The sequence below is a fragment of the Hesperophylax consimilis genome, chromosome 8 (genome assembly GCF_061612785.1).
Source record: "Hesperophylax consimilis isolate HC1 chromosome 8, BYU_Hcon_1.0, whole genome shotgun sequence".
Taxonomy (NCBI): domain Eukaryota; kingdom Metazoa; phylum Arthropoda; class Insecta; order Trichoptera; family Limnephilidae; genus Hesperophylax; species Hesperophylax consimilis.
The window spans coordinates 476,543-496,075 of record NC_142843.1 but is presented as its reverse complement, the minus strand read 5'-3'; the positions used below and the strand labels follow the sequence as shown (position 1 = coordinate 496,075).

The window sequence follows — 19,533 nt, the reverse complement described above, 5'->3', positions numbered from 1 at the left end:
TAGTGACATAAACAAAAGTATTATTCTATTTATAATATGTTTTAATAATAAAACTTTGAATAAGCCAAATTTCCAAGTAAACTTTCCCAAGTCTCTACATTAAATATTTAAGTAAAATAGATTTCCCAGAAGTCCCTGGGCATATCAAATAATTGATGTTTATTATGTCAGTTTCTAAGTATGAACAATGTATGTTATTACATTCGTATAACACATAACGCAGATTATATTATAATTTCGCGAGGAAACTTACAACCTACCGCAGAACAGCATTATTAAAGGAGCAATAACAAACTTCAACAAATAATTTAAAGTAAACGGTAGTGGGAAACAATAAATTATACGGTGGAAACATACCTTGTTTAAGTTACAATTTGGCTGAAGTTTTGCAGTATTTAGCCTTATTCCCTCGACTTAAACTAGGTTTGGCAAGTAGAGGGGACAGATAGAGAAAGGAGTGTGAAAGGAGGATCAGACCGTACCCGAAAATCTTTAAACAATGATTCCTGAGCTTATTCCTGATAAAAAATGTAGAATTTTAGTCTAATTTAGTTTAATTCTAAGAAAAATAAAGTCTTTCACAATAACTGTCCAACCACTCAACCCGACCCTAACAGTCCAATACCCACCGAACAAATTGTCACCAGAGACCAACATGAAATCTACATTTTAACTCTAAATAAACTCTGAAAGAATCAGTCAAATCTTCACAGAGGCTGTGAAAATCTTTCCCATTTGATGAATTTCACTGACGAACATAATTGACAGAGTGCCATAGGCTCACCATACTAGTACCTCAAACCGTTGGCAGTTTATCTAGGTACCATATGACATTAGTGTCTGACCTGAAGGGCGGCGCCCCGGGCTCCGGGCTGGCCACCTTCCGGAGCACAAGCTCGGCGCCCCCGGGTTGCTCACCGAAAGGCCCCCTCCGCGTGTGCAGCTCGTACAGCAGCAGACCGAACGAGTACACGTCCCCACGGGGCGAGCCGCCCCCCGCGCCCGCGCGGAGCAGCTCGGGCGCGCGGTACAGCAGACCTGCGCGGAACATACAAGGAATATTATACCATAAGGTGTTTTAATTATAGCACCGGATTTAATTAAATTTTGTGGAATTCGCAGATGCAAGTTTAAAGTTTAGATGCACGATGCTTGTAGGAATATTTAATTAATTGTTAACCTTGAACTGTTAATACTTTCAGACCGGCAAGTACGATAATATTCACAACCACAAACTTTAATTACTCTTTTAGATATTTTACTTTTAACTCGTGCAAACTCTTGGGTTCTAAGTTATATCGGCAGACACAACTGACAAATAGTCATGTCCCTTTATCACTTGCCACAGAGAATTGAGGGAATAAGAAGGAAATACCATATTAGAAGAAGATGTGCAGATAGATTTGGATGATTCACCTTCTAGTCTGGCCTGCACCAGAGTAGACTCCACCGGCAGCTCCTCGCCCCGGCGGAAGCTCTCCAGCCCGAAGTCTGAGAGCTTCACCACCCAGCGCGAGTCCACCAGGCAGTTGGAGGCCTGCAGCGAGCCGTGGCAGCGCAGCGGAGACTCGTGCAGGTAGCTCATACCCTGCCAAGGAAGAGACACAAGATAACAAACATCTCATTACAAGTTGAGAGCTTCACCACCCAGCGCAAGTCCACCAGGCAGTTGGAGGCCTGCAGCGAGCCGTGGCAGCGCAGCGGAGACTCGTGCAGGTAGCTCATACCCTGCCAAGGAAGAGACACAAGATAAAAAAACATCTCATTACAAGTTGAGAGCTTCACTACCCAGCGCGAGTCCACCAGGCAGTTGGAGGCCTGCAGCGAGCCGTGGCAGCGCAGCGGAGACTCGTGCAGGTAGCTCATACCCTGCCAAAGAAGCGACACAAGATAACAAACATCTCATTACAAGTTGAGAGCTTCACCACCCAGCGCGAGTCCACCAGGCAGTTGGAGGCCTGCAGCGAGCCGTGGCAGCGCAGCGGAGACTCGTGCAGGTAGCTCATTCCCTGCCAAGGAAGAGACACAGGATAACAAACATCTCATTATAAGTTGAGAGCTTCACCAATCAGCGCGAGTCCACCAGGCAGTTGGAGGCCTGCAGCGAACCGTGGCAGCGCAGCGGAGACTCGTGCAGGTAGCTCATACCCTGCCAAGGAAGCGACACAAGATAAAAAAAACATATACGTCGGAAAAAATCTCGCAAACGAAATAACTAACAACATAGATAATACCACCACATCAGGAATTCCAGTAGCTTCATTAAATAAAACGGTAAAAACATTCGAAACGATAACCGAACAAGAAACTGTTGTTATAATACAAAACCTAAAAACTGAGTCCGCACCAGGTTTTGATGGGATAACCGTTGAAATTCTGAAAAAAAATCTTAACTTTTTGAAAAAACCTATTACACATATCATAAATAATAGTCTTAAAAAAGGAATCTTTCCATCTATTTACAAAAAAACTATTATTTCACTGATTTTTAAATCAGGTGATACTAAAGAAATTAATAACTACCGACCTATATCAGTATTATCAAATATCTGAAAATTTTTTGAAAAGGTAGCAAAAAAGCAACTGCTAAAATTTATTGAAACTAATAATATATTGAGTGACCAACAATTTGGATTTCGCGAAAAAATAAGCACACAGGACGCAATCATAGATTTAACAACAAAAATACATCAAGCACTAGACAAAGGCAAAAAATCTCTTGCAATATTCATAGACCTAAAGAAAGCCTTCGACAGCATAAGTCACAAAAAATTACTCTACAAGCTTAACAAAATAGGAATTATAGATAATGCCAAAATGTGGATGGAAAGTTTCCTGAACTCTAGAAGTCAATATGTAAAAATAAATAACACTCTCAGTGAACCGAACACAAGTGACTTTGGAATACCACAAGGCACCATATTGGGCCCTCTTCTATTCATATTATATGTTAATAATATCTTTAAATTACCATTAACAGGAAAACTCATTTCATATGCAGATGATACTGCAATTATATTTCAAGCGAATTCATTGAATGAACTTGAAATAATTGCTAACAATGATATCAATACGTTAAAAGAATGGTTTGATAAAAACTTATTAACATTAAATATTGAAAAAAACATATTATATAATTTTTAGTATAAACAAAATAAACCCTTTTATTACATTAAATATTAAAATACATTCAAAAAAATGCATATCAAAAAAATCTACTTGCCAAAATAATGACTGTTTATCCATAGGAAATAAAAATGAAATTAAATATTTAGGTGTAATAATAGATAGTCAACTTAAGTGGAAAACTCACATAAACAATATCATAAATAGATTAAGAAAACTCATTTACATATTTACTTAACTTAAAAATTCTTAAAAATATTTACTACGCTCTAGCCCATTCAATAATACAGTATGGTATCGTTGCGTGGGGGGGAGCTTACAAATCATCACTTTTACCGCTGGAAATCACTCAAAGGCTGTTAATAAAAATTTTAATAAAAAAACCATCAGACTACCCAACCTTACAACTTTTCCAAGATTTTCAAGTCCCATCACTAAAAAATACATATACAAAAAATACGCTACTTCAAATCCACAAAGATCTGTATAAGAAGTCACACCATGCCATGGTTCGTGTCGAGAGCAATAGGCAAAATACAATGGGTCGCTTATGGACTCCATTAATGCATACCAGTTTTGCACAACACTATTACACGTACACTGGAGTGGTATGGTTTAATAAATTAACGACTGAGATGAGATTAGAACCGGACTTTAATAAATTTAAAAATAAAATTAACTTCACTACAATAAATAATTTAACGAATTAGAATGACGATGATATCTCACTATATTATTTTATAAATTATTGTATAAAAAAACTAAAATCTCTTCACTTTATATGTTTTTATGATTCTTTTTTTCTTCTATTTACATATGTATGTTAAGTTTTTATTATTTTCCCTTTACACACGAGTTTTAGACTCTTGTAAAGGTAAACATGTTAATTTTTATTGAAATATGTTCTTACTATGTAAATTTAAACATTATACTGTATTTTATAAAATAAATAAAAATATTAAAAAAAAATATATATATATCATTACAAGTTGAGAGCTTCACCACCCAGCGCGAGTCCACCAGGCAGTTGGAGGCCTGCAGCGAGCCTTGCAGGTAGCTCATGCCCTGCCAAAGAAGCGACATAGGATAACAAATCATTATGGGTATTTTTCAGTGCACCTCAGATATTTTTCACCTTCTGTCGAAATATTTTTAAGGGTTCGTGTTTTCATCACCCCAAATGTGAAAATGTTTGTAAATCTTCTTATATTAAATCTTGATAATAAATACAAAAAAAACTTTTCAAAAACTGCAGCGATTTGCAGATTTCATGTTGAATAGAAGGTCCCGTTTAATGTTAGCAGTAAATGAACTGTTAAGGCCCGAACAAACCGCCGCGATCAAAGCGCGTCCGCGATCCCGTGCACGGTGGCGATCAGATGTTGTGTATGAACTTGTAGCAACGTGTTCACATCGAAGCATTCTCTGATTGGCCGCGGCGTCCTGTGCAGCGTCTGGACGCGGCGATCGCTCGCGTCCGCGATCAGTTGCTGCTTGCAGGATCTGCACGCTGCACGCAACGTAATTATCTCTGAGTTTGTGGTATTTCTCATGATGTCGGATACAAATACAGAGAGAATGATCAACGAAATTAGCATCTGCCGATGGTTTTTTTATGTTTTCAGCAATTAAATAAAATTATTATCACTTTTGATATAAAATATAATAAACATAATCGATTAGCTATGAATATTCATATTTTTCCGATATTAAATCGCTTATTTTGAGATGTGTATTGACTACACAGCACCGGAACACGTGTATTTTTTTAGCACAGTTCTATGTTTATATTTTGTACAAAAGAAGTTGTAATTATTATATATGTGTTCGATTAATTTATTTTACGTAAGTGTAAACCGTGAAAGTGTAAAAGTGTAAAGTGTAAAAAGTGTTAAGAATGTTGTCCCCATTAATCTGATATTTAAAATATTGAAATCAAAAGAAACTCTTGTAATTAAAATTTATTAAAAAATAGTTTATTCAAATATACATAAATTCTAACAAAATTGCATTATGTGTTTCATTTTATCCTACCAACCCGTCGAAATTATTTATCTTACCAAACCGTCTTTTAAGTAAATTTACACTTTTCAGGGGCTTTTTCACCATCTTCCCAATAGCTTATTTACCCTAATAACGAATATTATTAAAATAAAAATAAAATACTTGCAGTGGTTAAAAAAATCAGCCAACTTATCCAATATATAGTCACTATACATAGGTTCGATTACCGAATTATAAACTCCAACTTAATAAATAAATAAGCCGTAAATCGAAAATATTCGTTATTAGGGTAGATAAGCTACTATCTTCATCATCTGCAATAGCCGCTAGAAGTAATAATTCTTCTTCAGATTCGTCTCCAAACATGATTATGATTATTTAAATGGTTCCCGCTCCGAGCTATACCTACCACACAACCGACACGAACGTACGAGTGCCACGGACGCCAGCTGATCGCTAGTTGATCGCTAGTTTGGTGTGAACGGTTCTGCACGCACACAGGACGCTCACCGTGCACGCCATCGCGGACGCAAAATGATCGCGGCGGTTTGGCCTTGCCTTTACACCCTTATTCATAAGCTTGAGACCTAAATGGTTTTACGCTTTATTTCTGAAAAGTACAAATAAGGCAAAATGGATCTACATTTATTCAATGGATTATTTTGAATAAATTGAATGGAAAAACCAAATTCGAAGAAATCCTTGGATTGTTGAAATTGTTTAGGTAGCGCAATTAATTAGCAATAATTTTTTTTTTATTTTTATATTTACTCCACACAGGAGGCCCTGAAGAAAATAATTTCCCTCAGGGCCTATGTCATCTTTGGGGATGCTGTGTGGAGGGTCTTTTTGTGGAGAGGAAGGAGTGAACATGGGTCTTGAAGAGTCCCATGTTGTAGGAGGGAGGAAACACAGAGGCCGGCAGTTCGTTCCACAGCCGAGCTGTTGAACTTAAGAACGAATCATAGAAGCGACCCGTTCTCATGTGACAAGTGTCAACTGTGTACAAATGTTGGGCGCGCGTTTGGCGTGTATCCCGACTACGCACCGGTGCCGAAGGGATCAATGACGCTAGTTCCTCAGAGCATCTTCCATTGTAATACCGATAGAACAAGGACAGCATACCTACCTGACGCCTGTGCTCTAAAGATTGCAGTCCGTTTGTTAAGATTGGGGAATCTATCAAACGGACCGCCCGTTTCTGCACAGAGTCAAGGGTTTTTTTCAGGTATTTTGGGGCTCCAGACCAGAGATGGCTGCCAAATTCGACAGTAGGGCGCACAATGACTAATACTAAGCACAATATCATTCTTAGTCCGTGAGAAGCTCAGAAATTTTAATTTTTTTCATGTAAAACATTCGGAAATATAACACCTTTCAATTTTTATTATTATTCAAATAAATAATGCCACATAATCTACGGTGTACCTAAGATGTACCACCATAGTAAAGCTAGGCTTGTGTGTATGGGGGATGTGTCGTTTAGTTTTTTTTTTATGTATATGCCAAACTATTCAGTGTTTACTTTCAGTGTGTTTTTTAACGTGAATTTTAAATTTTTTGTTGTTATTTATGTTTCGGATACTTTCTGATAATGAATTACAATTTTTTACTCCAAGATAATTAATTATAGTTGAATTGCCCCAATGTTTTTTTACATTTTGGAGTTGAATAATTGTAATGTTGCATGGTAGAAGTATAATGTATTTAGTTTTCTGATTATAAATTTTTGAAACAAAAGTTCTGATAAATATTTATATGGTTTAAATAGAATTGTTTTTTAATATTAATTTTTGTGTGTGTTTTTATAAGTTCCACTCCATCTTATTGTATTAGTGATTGGCAGAAAGCAAAGTACGTCATTCTGAGTAAATCTTTATTTAGTGTATGTCTTAGACATACGTTTTCTCGTTCTGTCTTGGAGTATGTTTGTGTGTGGACCATTTTAGGTATTGGTTTACTGTAATTCCTACTATTTTATGTCGGTTTTGCTTTCTATTACTATACATAAAGATACATTAAAGTACCTACATGAAATCGTAAAAATGATAATATCATAAATATGTGAACGATATCGAATTTATTCCAGAAATCTCTCTGCAGAACTTTCGTGTCAACTCAGCAATTTTCAACGGAAACGTCTTTTTTTTACAACGAGCCTTGGAAATAAAATAAAAAAATTAAAAAGACAAGATGCCCATTGCTTGCTTATGCGTCAATTATCGTCCAAAGTCGAGTGTTCAAACTCTGGCGAAGCCGGGTACTCCGGTAGTAACTACTTAGCTGGTAACGGTAGTAAATATTAATGTAAAACAAAATTAAGCTGACGATAAAATAATATACTTCATAATTACCATAGTGGTTGTTCAAATTACTGTTATATTTTTTTTAAATATAACGATGGATAGATTAATAATTTATTTATTAAAGCTCTATTGGGCTTTTACAATAATATTGTAAATTAAATAAAAAAAAACAAAAAACTAATAAACTTAAACTTAACAAAAGTAAGACGAAAATAGCAACAAATAATATATAAATATAAAGCAAAAAATACAATATACTCAGTAAGTTAATAAACACGCTAACTCAAGAACGCCTACTAATGAGCTAACGAATACTAAAGCCCCCCAAACTCAACTACTATTCTACCGATTTATAATAAGTTTCTCGTTTAACACTTTATGTTTTCAAGTTCAAATAATATCTATATATTTGTTATGACGAAACGTTAATTATTTAAATTTCCTCGATTGAAAAAAAGTAAGCTCCGAAAATGATTAAAAACAAGTTTCGTTCTGTTATTTAACATGTTATAGGCATAAAAAAATTCAAAGTATATCTTTAAATGCAACTAAAGCAATTTTGGAGAGATTTTTGCTCTTTTTCAAACAAGTCATATTTTATTAAATATTTTTACCATTTTCGCTTTATTTTTATCATTTTTTTAATATTAGCGCGCTCCCTCTAACATTCTTATTTACATATTTCTCTTTCAAACCATCTTTGAACGCTTACAATATCTCGTATAACTCGTTATTGACATTTACTGAAAAGTGATAAAAAAAAGTAAATTAATTTAGTTATAAATGTATCAAAATTTACAACGAAAATATAAGCGACATCTATTAATTAAAATCATTGCCAAGTCTGAGAATCCTTTCAATGACAGAATTCAACACAAAGTTATTGTTGTTAACAATATGTTCCATCTAGTATGAAACTATCTTTAATTTTTTTTGTAATTTTGCATGATAAAAGTATAATGTATTCAGTTTTCAGACTTTTGATTTTCTGAATTCTTTAAATTGGAGTTCTAATGAATATGTTTGTGGTTTATATAAACATAATTTTTTTGTTCCACCCCAACCTTCATTTCGTATTGCATTACTGATTGGCAGAAGGCAAAATATGTCATTCTGAGTAAATCTTTATTTAGTATATCTCTAAATTATGCGTGTATAAAAAACATGTCAACATTTGAAAGTATGTAATAACCACAATGAGGACATAGAAATACTCAAATTTAAATATCCGAAAGCAAAATTCATGATTGATGATGATTATAATCTGCCGAACTGGACCAGCCAAGATGACATCGGATCTGCTGCCACAAACGAAGTTGAATTACAATGCTCTAAATCCAGTGAAATTCGTGATATGTCCATATTCCTGGGACTAACTCAATCAAACAATGTATTTAATTCTAATCATCGAATGTTAAATTTAGTGTTTTTTAGTGATTAAAAATAGTGGTCGAGAAAACTGACGAATTATTATTACCTCTCGATAAACACCATCCACCATCAGATATTATCATAACAATGTCTGGAAGATCTCCAAACCTAACTACCACATTGTATGAATTCTCCAAAGCTGAATCCCATAATATTATAAAGTACCTTACTTCGGTAGATCGGTTAATTTTAGACGAGGAAAATAATTTAAATAATCAATTAGAAAAATGTTACTGAATTTTAAATACCTCGATAGAACGCTTTGTTCCCAGGGTCAACTTCACACCTAATATCGCAAATGGTTTACAGGGAAATTACATTTTTTTATTAATCATCACTAAAAACATATCCATAAAGTATGTAAAAACGTACCAGAAATCCTAATGATTACATAACTTTTACTAACTTACGAAAACAGTGTAAAGAATTATCACCAAATGCTATAGTGATTATAATAGCCTAATAGCTAAAGAGGTACACCAAAATGTTAAAAATTCATAGAGTTTTTCTAAATCTCAACAAAAAACAATAGTGGATTTCCCAATAACATGTACTGAAGAGAAAAATGTGCCGACAGTATCGGAAATATAGTTAATCTCTTTGCTGATTCATTTAAAAGTGTTTACGACACAGGTATTCCTGTCAATATTGTTCCCGATATTTCAGTGGAAGAGTAATTAAATCTAAGCCAATTTTTCATCAAAATAAAAGCCATAGAAAATGGCATAAAATAATTGGATAGCAATAAATCTGCTGGACCGGATGGTACTACTCCAATATTTTTAATAACTTATATAACTTAGTTGTCTGATATAACCTCTATATAAACTCCTTAACAAGTTTATCTTCTGGGTCTTTTCTCAGTGGAAAAAGAGTCTGCTGAACCGAAACTTTTTTAGAAATTAGTGCTAGATTGTAAAACCTATCAACAACAGTATTGTTCCTAACCAACATGGCTTCATCACAGTTCGCTCTACCTTAAGTAATTTAATGATTTATGAAAAGTAATCAGAATCCCTTGGTCTCAAACAACAAGTGGACAGTAAATACACCGATTTTAGTAAAGCTTTTGATAAGGTGCTACATCACATACGCATTATATAAACTCTTATTTTCAGACATCAAAGGTAAATTGTTGAGTTGGATTGTTAGTTACCCTAGAAATAGGGTGCTTAGCGTAATCATCAATTCTGTACAATCTTATATATTTGAGGCCACGAGTGGAGTTTCTTAAGGCTAATTTTCAATGCTGACGACTTAAAAATAATATGAAATGTATTCGATTACCAAATTTTACAAAATAATTCATTTATTTATAGAGCGGAGACAGTTTGCATATAGTTCCCGTGAGCACTTAGGTCATAGCCCCATTTTACCTCATTCTTTTAACAGTAACCCTGTCCCTTTTATAAAGTTCACCAGGGTTGTCATTGGATATATGGCTATGTATTCTGGTTCCACAATGAATCTTCCTAGGTCTCATTTCTCCTCTCCAATCCCCTGAAGTTTCCACGAGGGAAGAGAGCATCATATCTCCACTCCCATTTGGTTCCGTGAAGGCCCCACAAGGAAAGAATTCACGGAGGTGGCCTCATCTCTCCTCTCCACTTCTCTTTGGTTTCCTAAAGGCCCCACGGTGGAAGAGGGTTTCATCTCTCCTCTCCACTCCTCTTTGGTTCCTTGTTGGCCGCCCGACGGAGGAGTCGACTCCCCCTTGATTCCCTGGAGGCCCCACGACAGAGAGGTCGACTCCTCCTTGGTTCCCTGAAGGCTCCACGAGGCAAGACGAGGTTTTCGAATGGTCCAATTTCCTCCCACGAGTATCTGGGGAAATAGAAGGTCCACTCCAGCTGAGCCCCGAGTGCTGGAGTAAGGTCTAAATACTCCGAGATCGACTCCGAGTTTCTCGGAGGCACCGATTGTGACTTTCGTGTTTCCTAGGTCATTTAGTCTGAGCACGGTACCTCACACCTTAGCTTGGGATGGTTATTGGAGGTCCACAACTAATGGTATATAAGTTGTTTTTTTTTTAATTTGGTGTCCGTAAATTTATTTAAGCCCACTCTTTTAGTTTGTTTATATCTGTATTGGCAATGGTATTTACTTCCGTCCATATATTCGCTTTTATTAGCAGTACTGTGTCGTCTGCGCGGGAATTAATTTCAACTTACTTAGAGAAATTAAATATATCGTTAACATATATGATATATAGGAAAGGGCCTAATACCGTACCTTGAGGTATTGATAATTCACTACATTCAGAGCCACTAACTTGATCGAATAATTTAACTCCTTGAAGTCTTTTATCTAGGTAACTAGTTCTCTATGCTAAGTATTTTCCATTTATTCCAACAGTTTCTAATTAATTTATTACTTCTTTATGTGATGAAATGTCGAAGGCTCTTTTAAGTATATTCTAATGACGTCACAGAAAAGCAGTTAGTACCTAAAAGTAAAAGAAAAATAACCTTTGTTTCTCACCACATTCAAAAACCTCCGCGAATATACAAAACAAATAGTTGTTTTTAAACCAGTAGCAAAAGAATCGTCGTATAAAATGTATTTTATTGGTTAGTGGCAGTTTAAGCCATATGGATTTCCTTTGACGAACATAATATGTAGATTATAAAACCAAACTGGGAAAAAACTCAGTTATCGAATTGCGGGTCTTGTATTGGGCGCGGGCGGCGGAGACAAGCTGGAAAACAAACAAAACGAAATATATTCTAAGAACAGAACGACCAGATTTTATCTTCATACACGGAGAACGAAACAAGTACAATATTGTACAAATATATATATTCTTTTATAAAACATCGACGTTTTTGTTACTGGCGATGTGCGAACTCAGGCATATTAAACAATGTCAAAATGCCCAAAGAGTCCATGGGATTTAATAATCTTATGTCTAACTACCGAATATCTCTAGCCGATAAAGTACTGAAAACTGTCCATATTTCCTCGGAATATTAATTGCACGTGATATGGTTCGAAGAATGATTATGAATTAATAATTAATAACCCTCACTAAATATTAGTAATGGTGATTGCACGTGATACGGTAAGAAGAATGCTTATGAATTGAGTATTTTCATACAATGCCTGGTTTATGTGTTTTACCCGTAACATAAATATATATAAACACATGAATAATTTTTTTACATATCACTTTGTATAGAACTACACCCAAAAGCGCATACAGACACCAAACTGCTCATATCCCTGTAAATCGGAGCACAAAAACAAGTATTTATATTCTAAAAAAGTTTTTGTGGAGAAACAATACAATAGAAATGCTGATAAAGGAAAACCGCTGATAGATCTACTGTAACAACTCACTCTTTCTCACAAATTAAGCACGTGACAAAAAGAGAAGTTCCAGCGGACCTCTCAGCGGCAGGACAAAGGGGTGACAAGGGGGAGGGAGAGGGACGCAAAGAATGCTTGAATTGAACTTTTTTCGCAAATCAAAGCAGAAAAATAATACTTCAGCGTGGCTGCGGTATTACATCTCTAGACACATCTGTCAGCCACTCAACCATCAATACAGAAATTACCAGAAGTGCTTATTAGTTATTATTCATTACTTATACATAATATCTAATCTAGTCGACATAAGAGCACCTAATATATTTCAATGTCACTGTTCACAAACAAATTTTGTAGCAAACTCGCTTTTTCATTTACATATTTTACATAGCTCATCAGAAATGATTTCGAAATGTTTAATATTACTAATTAGATGTTTAAAACACAAAAACAAAAAAAATTACGTTATAGTCATTTTTGATAATTAATAATTTTTTATCGTTTCGTAATCAAATTTTAAACCATTTTAATGTTAATAATTATTGTATGCAGCATTGTTTAGTAATAAATTTTGTTATAAAAAAAAGTAATCATTTTACTCAATACCCAATGTAAACTCCCTACGGTAAAATGTAAACTGTAAACGTAAAGGCAATAACTAAAATAAATAAATCTGCATTGCAAACCATAATTTATCTTCTTCCTCATTCCTCTTCAAAATTACAGCATGATTATAAAATTACAGCATGATTATAAAATTACAAAACGGTTGTAAAATTTACAGCATGGTTGTAAAATTACAGCATGATTATAAAATTACAGCATGGTTATAAAATTACAGCATGGTTGTAAAATTACAGCATAGTTATAAAAATACAGCATGGTTATAAAATTACAGCATGATTATAAAATTACAGCATGGTTATAAAAGTTTATTTTTAATTTAGAAAAGGATCGTGATATTTATTTTCTCATGTTGATTGTGTGAGTCGTTCATATCGTGACACTTCAAGGGATGATTATTTTATTTTATTTGGTTTTATGCCTAGCAGGGTATTTACATAGATTATAATAACAGACTTTACCTAACGATTTAACGAAAATTGTACAAAAAGTTTTGAAGCATAAAGTAAAGTAAAACCAATAAACTAAATATTTGTAACATGTGTAACAACTTCATAGAATAAAATGAAAACTAAAACAATTCTATAAGAAAAATCGCGAACTGCATTACCATAATTTTAAGAATTCAGCAAAAAGCTGGTATAGATCACGTTTAATTCTATAATCGGAGTCAATAAAATTTACTAGACGTTTGACAAATATTTGATGTAAGAATATTACTCCTAAACTTCATATCATATCATGCATCCTTTTGTATAGATTGCATTTGAATTACTGAACTTGTTGCCGACATCATATCATGCATCCTATTGGTTAGTGAGTGTGTCTGATAGTTGGTTGCGTATTAGGGGGCCGACAGACGTAGCTATAAAAGATCAAAAGTTATTTGGCTTGGCGTATTTCGGCATATCGCTCGCCATACATTTCAATTGGAAATGTACGGCGAGCGATATGCCGAAATACGCCAAGCCAAATATCTTTTGATCTTTTATAGCTACGTCTGTCGGCACCATTAATTACAGACAAATGTGTCATTTTGTCTTATAATATGAGTAGGTAAGTTGAAAATATGGTGTCATCTGTCTATTCTCGCGTTTTCAAAATGATTATGTGACAGTGTTTGAGGGCATTTTCGGAAAAATTTGTGCATATTTTTACCATTTTTATGCTTTCCATTCCGTTATTTTACGTTTTATTTATAAGTTTCTATAAATATTTATTCGAAGTTGGGATTTTTCCCGTGCAGAAATTCTGGGACTAACTACATATTTTTCACTTATATTCTTCAGTCGACATCTTCACTTTATCACCCAATAAATTCAAAATATTGTTGCTGGGGTACTTCAGTATCTGGTATGAATGGTTATAAACTTTTTAAATTGTAAACTAACTGTGTATAATTTTATAAACTATTACTACATAAAAGCCGATAAGAAAGGCGTTAAAAATAAATAAATTAAACTAACGGATTCTGCATCGGGAATGTTAAACCTGATTTTTTTCAATGTCTGTACAAATTTACGTAAAAACTGTATGTTGTCGAAAAATATATATTAATAATATTTGGCTAATTTATATAGCGCCATTTTCGTGAGAAACAACCTCAAGGGCGCTGTAAACTATTTAAGATGCCACAAAAATAATATTACACACCTGAAATTAATAACGAAATCAGATTTAGTTTAATTAAATGTGGAGATGGCACACCCCAAAAACTAATTCATTCAAAATATATCGACTTTCGACAGTTGGCTTTGATTGACTATATAAAGTAAATTAATAACTGTGCATGTTTCTAAATGGAATACAACAAAGTCTCTATCTGCGTCTGTTTGTTTGTGCACTTACTTCTTCTGAACTATACAATAGAGTTTGGTAGGGTTTTCACTATCATTTAGATATTTTTTCTTTATGTATATAAAATATTGTTATTATATTTATTGAAATTAGAGAAAAGTCTAGCATCGTCGGGTACACGTCAGCTAGTTAAAAATAAAATAACTCAAGTATAAGTAATAACTCAGTTATAAGTAATTACGAAAAAAGCAGTCTAAATTGTGGGACACGACAAAAACATAATGAACAATAGCGAAATTGCCCCAGAACGATAAAGCGTCATTTCCCAATCGGGTGGGCCAATCGCGTGCGTTCTATATCGATGCAGACAACATGATTACTCTGTGTTATTTCCGAGCTTTGTTTTTGTGTTAAAAATGAAGTTGTTCCTGCGCTCAAGGCGCTGAGAAAGAATTTACTTTTCACTGTAAAAAGCAGTTTTCTCTTGAACACTCACTTCCCGAGCGCTGAGCTCTGATGGCGCTGTAATCGCTTATTGCACTTTCTTACTTACTTTACAAAAAGTAAAGAATGAGACGAATAGCTTCGTGACCGCAAACTACTAACTCTACAATAACTGTCTGGCGATTGTTTTCAAACTTTGTTTTGCGACGAATAATATTTCCACGTTTTATTGAAGAATTCAACTTTTATGGAAATGTTCTTATTCGTGTATTGATCAAATTATTAGATAATAAAGAAGTAAAAAAATATCATTAACCCTTTGGGGACGATAAATATTGTACATATTTTGTTAAAAACCTTAAAATAATTTAAGTTTACTTACGCATTTGCTGTAATATGTTTTTTTTCGCCATGTAGATGAACTATTGTACTAAGCTTATAATGGTGACCACATTATTATTTTCTGAACATATAAGGACGACGCACGTACGATGGGCGCAGTATCTACATACAAGGTATCCGGCCGTTAAGTGAGTGCTCTTCGGTAGGTGATTCTATATGATTCGTAAAAATATATATCTTTTTCATTGCTTGGACACCAATATTTTAAAATGTTTTTTCTGCCATCAGTATACATGTGGTCCACCAAGTTGTCATATAGTTGCAATACAATCTTGGAGATAAATGGCTATATTGATCGTGACAAAGCGTTTGACGTTAATTTTCCGTAATTAGGAATACATTAATATATATCTCCACAATAAGAATTAGCCAAAATAATATTTGTCTCAAGATTTATGTATGATGGTTACCGTATACTTATGTACTAATCCCTCGAGCAGGGATATAAACATACCGGGTCGAAGTAATAGTCTGGTGAATAACTAACTCTCTTATGAATGAACAACAGAGAACATATTAGATTCAAATAATATTATGAAAATACGTGTTTTCGAATAAACGTGTCTTTAAAAATAATCATAACTAAGGAAGAATGTACATCTCATTTCACAGAAAAAATATTTAAGTCGGCTAGAGACTGTCCCGTGCAGTGTGCGGGGTCACGACCGTTTTGACTAAAGATGCTTCCCGCGCAGTGCGCGGGTTTCGTCCGGAAAGGGTTATAGAACTAATTTGTAGAAAGTTATTTCGTAAATAAATATTTCATTGCATGATTAATACACTTTTAACATTTTAGGTTTATGAATTATATGTAAAATAATTTATTTATCTTTACCATAAAATTGTAATATTTACTGGCTGTAAATCGCCGTTAACGTAAAATAATAGTCCCTAAATAACTATAAGGAAATTAAGTTTTGTGGTTAAAAAAAAAAAAAATTAAATGTCCGAAGTTATGAAAGCAATCGCCTAATCAGAGAGATTATCTAGTCAGAGACATTATCTAATCAGAAACATTATCTAATCAGAGACATTATCTTATCAGAGACATTATCTAATCAAAGACATTATCTAATCAGAAACATTATCTAGTCAGAGACATTATCTAATCAGATACATTATCTAGTCAGAGACATTATCTAATCAGAGACATTATCTAATCAGAGACATTATCTTGTTACCGGCCATATTTTATATTAAATGCCATCCCGAACTTTGCAGATTTTCTGCGCGCCAATACTCGGTCCTCGAGTAATGTTCGGGATGGGCAGAGCATGAAACTGTCGCCAAGGCATGGGCACACAAAGGATTACAGGTTCTACTGATTGTAGTGAAATGAAAGCAGTAGTTTTGTTTTTGCACATTATAAAACATGGAGAATATATTTAAGTAAACATGTTACATATTATGACTCGGCACTTACCCCCAGGGATCAAAAATTGGTTCTTAATTCTATCTAAAACTGATTAACCACTTAATTACGGAAAGTGAGCGGGGAGCTTCCATACGGCCGGCGGTGGTCTGTCCCAGACAGATCGAGCTGGCACCATCAGGGCTTTGGTCCAGGAGACGGGTCCAGCGTCTCCGACAAGGTGGCTGATAAGCGGTTCTGGAGCGTATCGGGTCTATCGTTTATGTAACATTAATGGAGCGAATCCATCCATTGAGCTGATCGGCAGATTACTTGAGCGGGTGCCGTCCGGGCTTGTGATTTTATTATCCGTATCTTATTAAGAAAAATACGGCTTGTATCGCGCCACTTGAGGTGAATGCTTCATTTCCCGGAGTCCGCGGAATAACGATTTGCAAGGGATCGCGTATATAAACTTCAGTAGAACATTATTTGTGATCTTCACGAACACACACACGGTCATCCATTATACGGACGTTTATTTAATAGAGCCTGCACCGACTTGGTTTTTGTAAAAAAGAACCGAATAACCCGCATCAGGAATACTGATGTACACTTTTTTAATACGATCGCCCATCCAGGGTAAAAATGCATTATAATCTCATTGACTGTGCGATCATTACACGGCCGTCCCGCTCGTGTAACAATTCCAGAGTACCCAGCGAAAGGAAACGGAAACAAACAATCGACTGCCCGGCGGTCTATTTGTTGCCAGACCGTGCTCTCTATAATTTTAATCAAAATTAATGCTATGAATGGTACTTGTTCTGAAGAGGTGTTTTAAATAATTACTTTTAAATAAGACTTAACACCGCTTCATAACATTACCCCCCGCGCCACACAAATGTTTGTCCCCAAACATTAATACAACTCTAAAAAAAACTACAACTGCAATAACTAAGCTTGAAAAGATCCTCTGGGTTTCTAAAAAAACAATCAACAATTATACATGAGCATCATAATTTGTAAGATAAGTAAGGAATAAGACAAAATCTACGATTTGGATAGCAAAACTTATGATGAATGGGTGTGCCGCAGCTTCAATCGCACCCATCGAGCGTGCAGCCGGATGGTTGAGCCTGCGATTCATCCATTCTAGAACTTAAAGATAACTTAAGATTAATGTAACTTAATTACAAATTTTAGAAGATATTACGTGAACGGAGTCTGCAAGCACCCACAGTATCGGAATACCGGGTGATGATAAATTGACGATTGTCGAAGACTGCCGTTAGCGTTACATCTGTGACGGAAAATATTCTTAAACAAAATTGTAGGTAAACCTGTAGGTATATAAAAAAATATTATTGTTCTTCTCAACACATCTAAACAACTTAAGCGTTAAAGCTTCACTGGCCCTTTAATAGGGCGATAAGCCACTCAGGCAACACTTTTTTTTTAGGGAGGTAAACCAACCCTCACTTTTCACTGAGTCTACTTCTCCGTTGGAGATAAAACACACTTCGAAGAAATTCTATCTACTCTACCTGACCTGGTTATTGGGTAAGTCTTTCGAAGAGAATTTATACAATAAGACAAAATAATCATCCTTGGAAAGCATTATTTCGTAATAGTAGAAAAAACTTTTAACCTTTACACACACGCAGGTGTGTAAGGTGGTTTAATCGAGTGGAACTGTCAACAACCAATCTTATAGATGTGGTGCAATTAGTAGTAGTATACATCCATTGTTGTAAATGGAGTCATTGGTCGAAGATTGTATACATCCATTGTTGTAAATGGAGCCATTGGTCGAAAATTGTATACATCCATTGTTGTAAATGGTGCAATTGGTAGAAAATTGTATTATTGTACTAATTTATAGATAAAACTTACTTTTACTAAATATAACTAAAGTTATAGAAGGAATTTAAGGAAAAGACATATGCTGAACCAACTCTTATAATTGTATCATTAATTACTATGAAATTATTAAACAAAATATCAAGAGTACTAACATAAGTATACCATTTCCAAACATGACAAGATAATTATAATAAAGTAAACAAAAATATATTTGGTAAAATTCAATTCTTAATAATAAAATTTTTAAAACTGCTTAGAAAACAAAGATGTACTGGACCGGTACATCTTCACTTTCTAAGTAACGGGCGAACGTATACAATATGCACATAAGTATATATTAAGAAACCTAGAATATACGGGGATAGTGGGAAAGTATCACCGTGCATTCCAAGATTTGGGCAGTTTATATATCCCATGCTACCTAACTTTCACTTGTTTAGTCAAAGCCATATTTCACGTCGTTTTTTTTTTTTTTTTTTAATTATTGTCTTATAAGCTTATCTGAACAACATCATTGTCGTGTAACAAACTCGAGTAGGATACTAGAGTGTTATACTAAATTTATTATGTTTCTTTCTATTATTTACCGATTATACTAACCATTTTACGAAATTTCTATATTTTCTAAAAGAAAATTAACTAGGACAGGACTAAGGACTGTCATAATGCTGGGTCGCTCCAACTCGGGTGATCAAGCCGCTTTGTGCTCCCGTGCATTGAAAAATATTTGAAATATTAATTAATTGAGAGTACTTGGTAGGGTGGCCAGACCCACCAAAGCACTATCAGAAACATATTAATCCGGTATATTTTCTGACTTGACGATGTCTTTCACGTGAAAGTTACCAGTTTCCTTACCTTTGAGGTCTGCTA

The 19,533-nt window shown here is 34.6% G+C and overlaps 1 protein-coding gene across 1 annotated transcript in view; it reads right to left on the bottom strand.

Moving 5' to 3' along the window:
* LOC149421351 (guanylate cyclase 32E) overlaps positions 1 to 19,533 on the bottom strand; it is a 209,923-nt gene that overhangs the window by 52,884 nt on the left and 137,506 nt on the right. The window contains exons 17-18 of the mRNA XM_089634696.1: positions 1,417 to 1,588; positions 846 to 1,038 (exon numbers count right to left, since the gene is read on the bottom strand). Coding sequence (XP_089490822.1) covers positions 846 to 1,038; positions 1,417 to 1,588 — 365 coding nt within the window. The remainder of the gene's footprint in view (positions 1 to 845; positions 1,039 to 1,416; positions 1,589 to 19,533) is intronic.